The sequence below is a fragment of the Streptopelia decaocto genome (genome assembly GCF_964273445.1).
Source record: "Streptopelia decaocto genome assembly, chromosome: 7".
Classification (NCBI taxonomy): Eukaryota; Metazoa; Chordata; class Aves; order Columbiformes; family Columbidae; genus Streptopelia; species Streptopelia decaocto.
This window is the reverse complement of record NC_138661.1, coordinates 11,122,067-11,135,249: the sequence shown is the minus strand read 5'-3', so window position 1 is coordinate 11,135,249 and position 13,183 is coordinate 11,122,067. Positions and strand designations below refer to the sequence as shown.

General features: G+C 46.3%; 1 protein-coding gene across 2 annotated transcripts; it reads right to left on the bottom strand.

Moving 5' to 3' along the window:
* Positions 1 to 1,098: 1,098 nt before the first annotated feature.
* Positions 1,099 to 9,340, bottom strand: CKB (creatine kinase B). 2 transcript variants are annotated; one of them, XM_082057774.1, is made up of 8 exons: positions 9,272 to 9,340; positions 8,159 to 8,370; positions 6,895 to 7,049; positions 5,838 to 5,970; positions 4,757 to 4,928; positions 3,113 to 3,236; positions 2,233 to 2,422; positions 1,099 to 1,463 (listed from the first exon to the last, which is right to left on the bottom strand). In XM_082057774.1, the coding sequence occupies exons 2-8, from the start codon at positions 8,349 to 8,351 to the stop codon at positions 1,285 to 1,287; spliced, it is 1,146 nt and encodes a 381-aa protein (XP_081913900.1). In that variant the 5' UTR covers positions 8,352 to 8,370; positions 9,272 to 9,340; the 3' UTR covers positions 1,099 to 1,284. The 2 variants fall into 2 exon arrangements, with proteins under 2 accessions (XP_081913900.1, XP_081913901.1); XM_082057775.1 differs by lacking the exon at positions 8,159 to 8,370 and adding an exon at positions 7,532 to 7,719 and having other exon boundaries at positions 9,272 to 9,336.
* Positions 9,341 to 13,183: the final 3,843 nt, after the last annotated feature.

Here is a 13,183-nt window from a genome sequence, read left to right as displayed (position 1 = left end):
TAGAAATATCACAGCCTCTACAAAAGCAAGCTTCAGTTGTCAGCACGTACCTATATAAAGCTGCATGCTGTGAAGCTATGTAGCAACCTTTCATCACACTCCCTCTATAAAAGCCAGGTTTCAGCAGTGAGTAGAGCTGTTGAGCAAGCGCTAATCTGCTTCCAAGGTTGCATGAGCTACAAAAGCTGTTGTTACAGGGGCTCTGATGCTCCAAGCTATCAGTACTTCTGGAAAACATTGTTCTTTAAGGTCAATAATGTGATGCTGCCACACAGCAAACACCTGCACGCTGACTACAGCCATTCTGGAGAACACACCTGCACAATACAACAGTTAAGCTCACACACAGAGGACAGCCTGAGCTTGCAAACCAGACAGACCCATTTTGGAAAAACACCCAACTATTTAGCATGTTTTAATTGACTATACTGCTTGTTTTTAGATTCATGGACAACAAGAGTCAGCTGAAGAAAGCTACAGTTATCTGATATTTTCCTGTAACTGGCAGCTTATTGCCCCATCTCTTCCCTGGCTGAGCTGAAACCACTTAGAACAAAACGTGGGTTTAATCTAAGTTTCACCTCACTCCTAACCCCCAGAAGAGCAATTAGTTGTTTACACCAACTCTCTGCACATCTCTAGATTAAAGATGCAATCTCCTCAGCAACCAGCTTAGTGTTGGTATTATTATGGGCTGAAGTCTGACCTCAGAGCACTTCCCTGCAGTCCCAGGAGGACATGTCTGAAAACAGGAGCCCTTTGTGCCCAGATCTGTCTCCCCTCCCTTACAGGAGACAGCCTGGCTTGCTGCAGGCAGGATAATGACAGTTTACAAGAGCAGATGCACAAGTAAAAGCCTTGGAGGTAGGGCATGTTTGCAGTGACTCATGTTTAAAACTAGTTCTCAAGCTTACAGCAACTACAATCAAGTTAAAATTTCACTTTTGATACTGCTTTAACCACATTTCAACTCGAGTGGGCTGCAACAGCGCAGCCAGGAAGATGTGCTCTAGCGCACGAAACCAGCCCATCTAGCATAACTAAGAAAACCAAGTCACTTAAACATCAAAAGACATTCAGGTAACGCATCTAAGACACTTCAGGCCAAAACAATAGTTTATTTTGTTTTCAGCAACATCTCAACCATCAAAAAATAAACTCTAACACAGATGGATGGAAGACTTCTCTACAGTGTAACTAAGGGGGCTCTGACCCCAGGGGTTTGAACTGGAGTGACATTTTATAATTCATCCAATAACTTAGGAAGTATGAGAACAAAGTGCTTTATTTCTGAGCTGGCATGAGGTCATCAATGGACTGGCCTTTTTCAAGGCGTTTCTCCATTTCAATGAGAAGCTTCACACCATCCACAACCATCTGTACCAGCTCCACCTCAGAGAAGCCAAGACGATCAGCATTGGAGACATCAAACACTCCTCCGACAGCAGCCGTGTCCACACCACCTAGAACAAGAGATTTAGTTAGAACACTGACCACTGCTAGAGCAGGCAAGTCCACCCTTCTTCCCTCCTTTGCTTGAGGTGTGAACACAGCAAGACAATTCTCTGCAGCAGGGGTGTCAAACTTATCTTCACCATGGGCCACATCAGCCTCACAGTTGCCTTCAAAGGGATGAAGGTAATTTTAGAACTGTATGGATGTAACTACTCCTACATTTACACAGTCCTAAAATTACCTTCGCCCCTTTGAATGCAACCAGGAGGCTGATGTGGTCCCCGGTGAAAATGAGTTTGACATCTCTGCTCTACAAGCTGCCACTGCTGCCTTCTCCTACATGCAAGCAGATAAAGCCGCAGGTGACACCCAACATGAGCCACAGAGCACATCATCAGGCCAGCTCTTTATTATTTGAACACACGAGCGATCTGTGGTCGGAAGTACTCACTGTAGCTATTTCCTAGCCAGAAGATACAATAAATCATTCCCATCCCTGCTTACAACAGGAACAGCTGCCATCAAGTCCACCTTACGTGGTGCTCAGAACACCACACAGGACATCCCTAGACAGCCAGGTGTAAGCAGAGCACTGGCACCCCCAGCTCCTCCAAGATATTATTTTAAGCCTTTGATCTCTCCACATGCTTTATAAGGGAACCTTTTGGATGGTCTGACAGGCACTGCCAGTGTGAACCAAGACATAGCTCTAGCTGTAGCCAGGCTTTAGCTGGTGCTTTAGGGCAGCCTGACTAGGACATCACTGTATCCTCTCACCTGTGCCTCGTTTCTGCAGGCGAAGCTTCTTGAGGACTTCTCCAAACTTCTCATGTTTCCCAAGGTGTGGTAGCTTAATGTGCACACCAGCACGAAGCCCCGTTCCAAGGTTGGATGGGCAGGTCAGGATGTAGCCCAAGTGTGGATTCCACATGAACTCGTAGTTTTTGGACTTGAAGAGAGTTTCTATCTATAAATAGAATGGATGTTTAGAGATTGTTCTCTGCCCGAAGGATGTAGGTCATCCATTAGTGCTCCTTTACAACTGCAGTTACATAGCAACAGCCACAACAGTTTGAACAGCTATTTAAACCCCCTCCATTTGGAAAAAAGGGCCACCAATGAGAGGTTTAATCTTGCTCCTAGCAGTGAGACAACCCAAGTTCTGGCTACACTATGAAAGCTGAAGTCACTATCTGTTGGGAATCTTGATTTAGTACATGTCAAGCTGGCACATCTGTTAGGATTAGGAAAGGGGCTAGTGAGGCTCAGGTTCATATCAAGACTAGAAGCTGAGAAAAGCATTCAGGCAGAAACTTCCATCCAGCTTTGCACATCCACATTCAAGCAATTCTTCTTTCCACCCAGGGTGTCTCAACGCTTGACTTATAGAACCATGTAGAAATCCTTTAAGTACAGTTTAGACACTCGCATAAGAGTTCCACATCAGAAGACATTTTCTACACTTCATAGCCACAATGCTTTGTCAATATAGGTGTTGAAGAGCCTCTGTAACTCTGTACCTCACCAGGGTGTTCCTAGAGACCCAGGCTATTAAACACCATCATGCAGACTCCAGAGGGGCTTCAAGGAGTTTGCATTCTTGGCTCTAAGCAGAGAAATGTACCATCTGAACCTACAGCTCAGGTAATAGACTCACCTTTGTTAGCCCAGTACAGAAGCGGTTAAAGACTTCCTTCATGTTGCCACCTTTCTGCATGGAAATAACTCTAAGGTGATCCTCCTCATTGATCCAAACAAGGAAGGTCTTCTTATCATTGTGCCTAGGAGACAAGGCAAACAACTCATCTGTCCCACCTGACATTTTCAAGGTAATTTTAATAGCACCAAGTTTCCCATCATTGTACCTTTTAATTTCAAGGCTCACTTAGTTGCTTCTTATCTTACTTCTTTTGCCCATGCAGGACCTAACTGAGCTAAGCTAGTAGTTTTTACCCTGCTCTTTCCAAAAAGTAGTTTGAATCATCCTATATCTAAACAGGTCAGAATGAATAATAACATGACATTAGCCAGTCCTAGAGTATCACACCCTGAAATTCGGTCATCCCTCTAGTTCATTGGAGTTTACAAATTTAAGAGATTTTGTCTGTTCAGCAGCATTTGCAGAAGGGTGATCAGTACAGACTCTGAGGCAGTGCTGTACAATGATGTTCATATTGACACCACATTGACAACATATAACAAAGCCTTTAATCAGAATTTTGTCTGATTCTGTTAAACTGCACTTTGTACCTTATCAGAGAACTAAGTTGAGTTTTCACTATTAATTTTAGATCAGGGTTCTTCAAAGAAGCCATAAAAACCTCTGAACATCCATGGGCCCTTCTTGTCCTAGCTTGCAGCAAGTACTATCATCAATATTCATCATGCTGATAATTCCTCAGCTTGGTTAGGATCAAAAATTAACTAGTACCTGAGGAAGTTATTTATGCAGACAACACCGAGACTTTACACTTCAAGCACGTAATTAGTCATGCTCAGATGACAGCACTATCTAGTGCTGGCAATCTACAGGTAGATGATGCAATCTTAAAGGTGACCTACAGAAACAAAGCGTGCTTCCTCTGGGTTGTACTGAAGCAGCTACAGTAATAAGATTGGAACATGCCAGTTGATAAAAAAACCCTAGCCCTTAGCTCACAAGGAGCCAGTTAATTATGTTGCAGAAGCTCCTGAGATGTAGAGTTTTATGTAGGTGACCTACATCTGACAAGCAGAATCCTTCCATTTCACACCTCTGCATCAGTCAGCTTCTGTCCCCGCAAGTCTCTGGGGGAAGGGGGTGAAATCACTAGCACAGGTAAAGCCACATTAATCCAGCATCAGGTTGTTTCTGCAAGCAGCAGTGATGAGACCACAAGGGAGCAACTGTGCACCCAGTATAGAGTCTGAGCTAAGCCAACACTATGGTTTGTTACCACAAGTTACTTCTAAGCTCCTGGGACAAGAGCTGAGTGGAGCAGCACATCTACTGCTTTGGAAGTGATCTGCTTTCATAAGCTGATTCAGTTATTATCTGGTGCTTCACCAGCCTGTGCTGGTAGGCTCTGGCTGCAGACTAGCCAAGCTGGCTTGTTCCTACCAGCCCCACGTGGTGCACAGCACTTCTCCAAATCCTGCTGGTTTAGATGCAACTTCCCCAGAGGATACCACACAAGTTTCTCATTAATTTCAGTAATACGAGTTCAGAAGCTGCCATTCCCAACAGTATGAGCCACAACCAAAACAGCAAGTTTTTTTTTGCAGGGACTTTGTACGACTCCTCCCTACCAGGCATACTCACCAGATACCCCTGGCATCAGGCCAATCTCTTGCCATCCCAGATGCCAACAGAAGAGGAGAAACTGGCTTGTCAAACAAGAAGTGATCATCAATCAGCTGCTGCTGCTCCGCATCAGTCATGTTCCTCAGAGCATAGTACTTGCCCTTGAGATCACCATCCAGGCTACCCAGAGCTGAAAGAGAGAGTCACTTTTAGGATGGAACTAGAGGTGCCAGACATTCCCAGCACTTGAGAGACCACACACGAAGTATGGCAATGCCTGATCTGCTTGGTTTGGTTCCTCCCTTGCTTTCATCTGCAATGGCAATGCCTTTGCAGCATTACAGAACTTAATGCAGTATCACATGATGTGTCTGCACCTTCTAGGCTTATACAAGTAGCCTTTGTTCCCTTACATGAAGTATAGAATCAGTACTGCTGCTTAACTCTACCAGTGGAGTGCTTTCTTCCAAGAAGAATCAAGGTCATGAATATAACAAACAGTATTATTCTAGTCAAGGACTGCTACCCTGCCCTTGAGAGGTTCTGGAACAACTACACTCTCAGTCTTCAGAATTGCACCTTGGGTGTATCCTTTCCTCTCTCTTAATGGAGTTGGGAAGCAAGAGAAAAAACCTGCAGCTGAGGAGTTCCACTGAAAACTAGGGCTTACTCTAGTCAACTGCACATTTGAAGCAAAACTACACCTCTAAGCAAGCTGAATATTAATGAAAGTCAATTAAAAGCAGCCACAAATTACTGCAACCATGACTCAAGCCCTGAAGTTGCTACATACGTGTTACATTTCAGGTTTGAGCCACTATGAGCCAACCTCTTTCCCCACACACATAGAAAGAAGCTTTCAAGATCAGCAAAGGTCACCTTAAAGCAGTCCAGCTTCCCTCTGACATCTGCTCTTGCTCTCAGCTACAAACTGCAATGCTGAGGCAGCTCTAATGTAAATTTCCAGGAAAGCTCCATGTTCATATTAAGTCTTGAGGGAGGCAGCTTTTGCCAACTGCCTCCGTTTTCAAACGGCAAAGAACACATCTTGCGCAAAGGACATAAGTGGTTTCCCAGATGCACCCAGTTCTGACTTTACCTTCCACAGAAAGCTTTTCGATAGCCCGTCTCTCTCCTCGACTGCAGTGCGGGGGAAGACAGAATCCACGGATGCTCCTACCAGTTCTGACGCGGGAACTCAGCACGTAATTGGGATCTAGGTCATCACCCCCCTACAAGATTAGGAAATCAGTGAGTACAATCCTGTGGCCAAGATACCAGCCCTAAATACATGTAGCTCCCATGCCTTTAAGTGTGCACCTTATATTTGAGATATTGACCACCTGGCCTGTAAGCCAGTGTCTTACTTCAGGACTATTTTCTTCAGCATTAGCTCAAGTATCTGCATCACACAACCCTTGTTTTGAGGCTAAGGCTATAGCTACTAAGTACTGCTAGAAGACAGGGATACCACCAGACCATCAGTTTTATGTCCATTTCACACAACAGTCTGGGCTTCTGTTACCCCTTCAGATCTGCAGTTTATAGGTATCCACACGAGGCAAACCCTTGCTGTTTAGGTAGGTGTTTACTCTTGCAAATGAGAATTATTCACTATTGTCATCCAAAGTCTCATATTTTCAATATGACCTATGGCTAGCCAATCAACATGGCATCAGGAATTCCTAGGAATTCTGCAGTAACATTTGAAATCCATAAAATGGGCAGAAATCCTTCTTCTACCCATAACAATGCCTACTGTTCTATAGTATGAGACCACCAGGTAATACTTAAGAACCAAGATCAGATAACAGAAAGCATTAAGTTTGATGGCAGTCCTTGACTCCTAGGACAGCATTGTTTAGCTTTACTACTACAGCCCACAATTCATGGAAATACATGTTGAACATGTTCAGCATGACATACACTGCAGCAGCACGTGGAGCAAGCTCCTGCTGCATGCCAGCTGCCTGGTTCTGCCCAGCCCGACATCCCACAGCAGCAAGCTCTGAGGTCTGATTGCACAGACACACAGCCTGTGGGTCTGTGCTGGTTGAAAGTGAGGAGGCAGAGCCTCAGCAATCAGTTTAAGCAGCCGCCAACAACTTTACCCAGTCCTCAGAGCAGTAGGCATCAGTAATTGATCAAGTTTATACCTGCAGGTTATCAGCATTCAGGTCAGTCTTGTGCTGATCAGTTGGTTTGTAGCCACCATGTCTGTCTTCAATAACTGGATCAAAGAGTTCCTTAAACACCTCATAGGATTCTTCATCACCAGCTACGCATCCTACTGTCATTATGAAGGGATGGCCTGGAGTGGTAATAAAGGCAGAAGAGCTAAGTTTGGGTGATGTTTGGCTGTACTCCAGTGCAGCACTAACCAGGCGAGTTCTTTAGTGGTAGGTCTAGTCACTTAGAAACGCATTTTACATAAAAACATTTGGAGAGACCCTACGTTTTACACTTCATCCAGTTAGCCAAATGCAGTGCCATGGAAACCCATAAATGTTGCCATTAAACCACACTCATTTGTCAAGCTTAGTTTAGGACAAATTTGCACAGCACATCCAATTTCACTAGCTAATTTAGACCACCAGATAGAACTTTGTCTAAACAATCATGCTTTGCTGTAAGCAAGCATACTTCGCTTTTTGTTCCTTCTGCTACAGACAGAGCTGCACTTCTGTAGGCTACTCATAAATACCACCTCCACAAGATTAGCTTTAAGTCACCATATCCAAAAGCACCAGTTACTTCAGCTGGCTCACACGGAATATTCTCAACGCATTTTACCCGGATTATCAACCCCAGTCTGAATGACATCATCCAGGGTGAAGCCACTGGGCGTGACTCTGTCTCTCAGTTTCTTGTATAAATCCAGGGTTAGAACTTTGGCCATGTGGTTGTTGTGGGCGCTCAGGTCCGGGTACTCCTCATCAGGAGGCAGTCTCTGATTATTTAGTTGGGCCATTTTGATATTGCTAGAGTAAAAATAAATACTGTAATGTTAACATGTAAATACATCTGCTCCCCCTTGTTTCATAGAAGTGCTAGAGAACACAACATAACCAGTTTGGAATAGGAATAGACCAGAACAGCCAGGTAAGCCCACATTCTCCCCCACGCACTTGTGTTATAATTAGAATTTTTTTTTTTTTTTTTTTTGTTCAGATTGAAAGTATTTAGCAGAGCAGTTACATAATTGAAGTGTCTGGGAATTGATATGTCAGATCGCAGCAAGGAACATGGCTTGATAGAACAAGGCCTCTTTTAACAGAGCCATGCGCTTAGAGCCGTCTCTCAACGCTTTACAAGATTCGCCTCAGCAGCTCAAGAGCCTTGGGTGCTGTTGTCAAGAAGCACTTCCATTAAGGAGGGGGAACAGATCATTATGCAGATCTAACAGTCCCCAGCCGTTACCTGGGTTGTCAACCCCAGTCTGGATAACATCATCCAGGGTAAATCCACTGGGAGTCTGTTTATCCCTCAACTTCTTGTACAGGTCCAGGGTCAGCACTTTGGCCATGTGATTGTTGTGAGTGCTCAGGTCAGGGAACTCATCATCAGCAGCGTACTTCATCTTCAGGAGGTTGTGGCTGTTTGAGAAGGGCATGTTTGACCCTACGCAGTCACTAGGGGAGAAAGAGGGGAAGCCCATCACTGGGGGCTCGGCAGGCTGCTGAACCGCCCGCCCTGGGAGCCTGGCACCCAGGCAAGGTCACCTTGGCTGTCGTCCCACTCGTGCCTTCTACACCTTTGTTACTTCACCACCTTCCACAAAGAGCCAGGAAAGAGGAAAGAAAAAAGTTCTTCACCTCCACCAGCCTCGCCCCGTCCTTAAACATCCCAGCCGAAAGGGCAGGGGTTCTCCCCGCTCCGCCGGGGCACCGCGCGGGTGAAGGGAAGCGCCCAAGGTCGCACGGAGCGGCTGCGGCAGCACCGGGCAGACCCCGCCGGGGCTCTGGGGATCCGGGCCGCCGGGGGCTGGGGGCGCTCGGCCGCGCTGGGATCCCGGGCCGGGCGGCAGGTGAGCAGGGCGGCATCGCGATGCGCTCGGTGGGCGCGCGCGCCTCCTCCCGCCGCTGCCAGGCAGAGGGGGCCCCGCCGCGCCCCGGCCCGAGCGGCGATAACGGCCGGTGCTCTCGCGCCCGGCTGCTGCCCGAGGTGCGCGCGGGCGGTGGGAAGCAACCGACAAGCCATTATACAACAGACGGCTCCCTCGGGGGACCTGGCTGGGGCGAGCATATGTAACTACCCTGCTAAATACCGGGTTAATCTGGTTTTAGAGCGGGGGCCACTCCAGCCGGGGACAAGCCCGGGAAGCACCTGCGCCGCGGCCCCCGCGCCGGCTGCGCACCAGGCGCCCCTGACCCCCGCTGCCCCCCGCCGCACCCACAGCCCCGCTCCCCCATCCTCAGCCACACCGGCTCCTCCCCACTCAGTAGAAAAAAGGGAAAAAGATAAATTTTAAAAAATTAAAAAATTAAATCCTATTTTAAAGCTGCAGGATGGCTCGGCTGCCCCGGGACTTACCGAGGGCTCCGCAGCCAAAGCAACGACCTCCGCACCCGCTCAACCGCCCCGCTACTGCCCTCGCCGGAGTGGAGCCCCGGCGCAACTGCCGCGCCTCTCTTATATAGAACGCGAGCCGCCGCCCCATTGGCCGCTATTTATAGCCCATTCATTCCATTGGCCCAGGCGCAGGCGGGCGGTGCGAGCGCCCTGTCGCGGGCTGGGCGCAGGCTTGCCGCCATTTTGCGTGGCCTCGGGGAGGCAGTGCGGCGGTTGGGGCGGTGGGATAGTGGGGTAGTGCTGGGGCCGCTCCCGCTGCGGAGAGGCCGACGGTGGCCGTGGTGGCATCATTAAACACGTAAACGCTTGGGGAAATCCATCCCCGCGTTCCATCCACCAAGGGTTGCATGCAGGTGGCGGTTCCTTTGCGCACCAAGACAGGCATATGGGCTGTTTCCTTTGAGACTTTGCACCTTGGCTGAGGGTTCAACAATGGATGTCAAAACCTGTCATCCTAGAAAACGGGGTTTGTGGTGCCGGGACTGACATTCCGCGAGCTGTGTGCATCGCTGAGCTGGCTTGGCAGGAGCCCCCAGTCCGGCTGTGGGAGCAGTGGCCTGATTGTGCTGAGGAAGGGGCTGCGCCAGCTTGTGCCTCGGCCCTGCCTGCGAGGCCGTGGGCTCATTTTACAGTTTAACTTGAATCTAAGGGGGGTGGTTGTGTAAAGCACAGTGAGGCTTTGCCACGTGCCAAAAAAAAAAAAACCAACAAACCACTTCAGCCTTATTGATGTGTGGCTGTTCTCCTGCTGGAGACAGGACGCTGGGATTTGACCCATCTAAAGCTCACCTGAAATTCATTAAAATAGTGACTTCCACTGGTCTCTTTGTAGGAATGAGCTGGGTTTGTCCCAAAGCTAAGATGCAGCTGAGAATCCCATTGTTTGCAGAAATAAATATATTAACAACGCAAACGACGATCTTGATCTCACTTTCACCTTTACATAATAGTTTCTTTATCTTTCCCTGACGTGCATTTCCCACAAGAGAACCCACATTCATTCTCCTGTCCAAAGAGTGTACTTACCCTGTGCAGCCACAGAGTTGCTTTGTTTGACACGCGTTGTGAGTGTCGGGAGAGATCAGCTAAAACTCCTTCCCCACCACAATTCTTTCAGCACCACAACCAGTACCCTCACCCCAACAACGAGAGGCACGTGCACATCACAAAACTGCTTAGGATTAAAATAATAATAATATAGAGGAAATCATTACAAAATAAAACACACAGACTGCTTCAGATAAACATGTGTTGTGTTTGGCTGCCATCCAGGTTTCCGAGTTATTCCAGGTCTGATTGATGGACTGAGATGCTGGGTACACAGATCTCCGGTACAAGCCAAGGGCTCGGTGTCTGGTCTCCTACCTCCTGGATCAAAGAACAAATCCCCTCTCTAGGTCTCCTCTGCCTTTTTAACCTCACAAAATCTTCCCCGATGTTTTACTAGTTTTTCAGAACAGTCTAAGTTGCAAATAATGACATTACTAAGCAAGTATTAAATGAATGCAAGTGTAAAATCGTGCCCAGAGTCCACAAAATAAGTGTAATATTGCTGGGTGACCTCAGTTGCAAACGCAGTTCTGATTGTGGATTTGTTTTTAAAGTAGAACACTCCATTTCTATTTTTAATTTAGAACAATAGAAATAAAACTAAGAGCATTTTCTTTCATCGTATTTTTGTGGTGCTTTTCTTCACACACACAAAAAAAAGCGTATCAGGGTAGTTACTAAAGGCTCCTTCTGTCTTATTCCACAATTTATTGCCACACAAACAGAGAAGCAATCAACTGTTTTGTACCATAATCCTTCTGTGGATTTGTGGAGTCAAGGTCACCTCAAGAACAAAAATCCAAGGATCCATTTCTCCTCACTGGATGTGCCCTTTCCCAGTCTTGCAGAACTGGGAGTACCAGTCATGGCAGTTATTATAAGCTGGTAGTGTTCTCTATGTGCCATTCATTATTGCACTTCTGACAGAAACAGACACCTGTTCTTCACAAAACTTTCATCTGAAGACATGGAAAAAGAGTCACAGGTACAGAACATCCAAAATATATCCCATTTACCTGTTTAATAAACAGTGCACCCTCTACCCCCTTTCCCATGCCATGACTTGACAAATCTCCCGCATGCAGTAAGTCAGAAGTGGCTATTACCTTGCTGGGTTTTATTCAGACAGCATTTTAAGATTTGCTGAAAGCCGTGTGTGAACTGGATCCTACCGTTGTTACAGCATCCCGTCCCAGCTTCCCTAGTGACTTAATTATAGATGATGTGCTGTGTGTCAACAGCCACTGATCAACCATTTTATCTCGCTCATCTGCTGAGCAATTACTTTCTTTGGATAAGCCTGTATGGCCTGTTAGACTGTGACAAAGGCACCAATATGTACTTTCCCTGCTGGGATGATATCTTAGTGCATACCAACTTAATAAGCTACGTTGTCGTTCTGCAGCTCAGGATGGAAAGGTGGGGCGATTACTCCAGAGATCTCTGCACGGAGCTTTAACAATGAAGAATTAAGAGAAGTTAATCATGGGCCATGCAGCCAACTTCCTAAGAGGCTTAATTATAAATGTTGTGCAGTGTACAACTGCAAGAAGAGATGGGTGTTAGCTAGTGAACGTGTCTTCTGAAATTACTCACGTGAACGTAAAATGAACCTGAAGAAATCAGGGACAAACATCTTGAAAATCTAGAAGAATATTCCAAATTAGGAAATAGCAAGAGAAAGTGGTTTGCTACATAAAACAGAATTGTTTCCAATTCCTAACTGACAACTAAACAACACTTGAAAATGAAACATAATGCCCATATATCAGTAGATTAATGGAACTGGTTATAGCTGCATCTGCTTAACTTCCCAAATGAAACTTCCCTTCCCATTTACATTTATTGCTTAAAATATAATTGCCTAGTTATTATCCTTGGTGTATTTTTTCACACTGTTTAGGCAGTCTTTTGAAAATTACTGATCGTTTCCAGTGAGCTGAGTGCTTGTGGAAACCAGGAGTTGCTGAGTGTCTTGATCTTGCACAGTCAGGCCCACAGTGATTTGAACAGCAGTGCATCATGGGAAACAAAGCACATAAGAACATAACCAATTACAAATATAACCAATGACACCAAGAGTGACAGAAAAAAAAAAATAAGATAGCTGCAAATATAAAGGCACAGTAGAGCCATGATTGCCAGTCAGAAAAACAGCTGAGTAGGAGTTCGCCATTTAAGAAACCTCTGAAACTGCATACATTATGTTTAGATTAGATGGAGGAGAGTTTCATAACTAAATAACAAAGACTACTGCAATTATTATATGGGTAGGTCAACAGCATAACAAAAAATACGTTCTCACTGAAGGTAATGGGCAAAAATTTGCTTATACTTGATGGAATTGCGTTCCAAAAAAACCCCACAGTCACATATAAATGGCTCTCCATTACTGTGTTCTTGATTGTGGAAGGACGACTTTTTCTCCACTATCGTGCATTACAGGTTCCTGGTGAACACAGCACCATACAGAGTGTTATCTGATGTAGCCGAGAACATTACCTGCACATCCAGGGTGACTCACACGCTTTCTCCCATGCCCGCTCCTCTCCCATAACAGGTGGCGTGGGCTCGATGGAAGCAGATGAGGCGATGCTCTCCTCCTTTGGTCCTCCATCCCCCGTACCACGGGGGTACGCAGGGCTCTCCACATCGCTTCAGTCCTAAACACGAGACACAAGTAGGAGTCTGTACCACGCTATTTGGGGTTTAGATAACGATTCAGCCGCTTCTCAGCCCACATTGTGGTTTCTCCTACAGCCATACCAAAGCCTTATGAAAATCTCGGTCGACCTTGAGGTGCCTTTCCCTGGAATGGGCTGC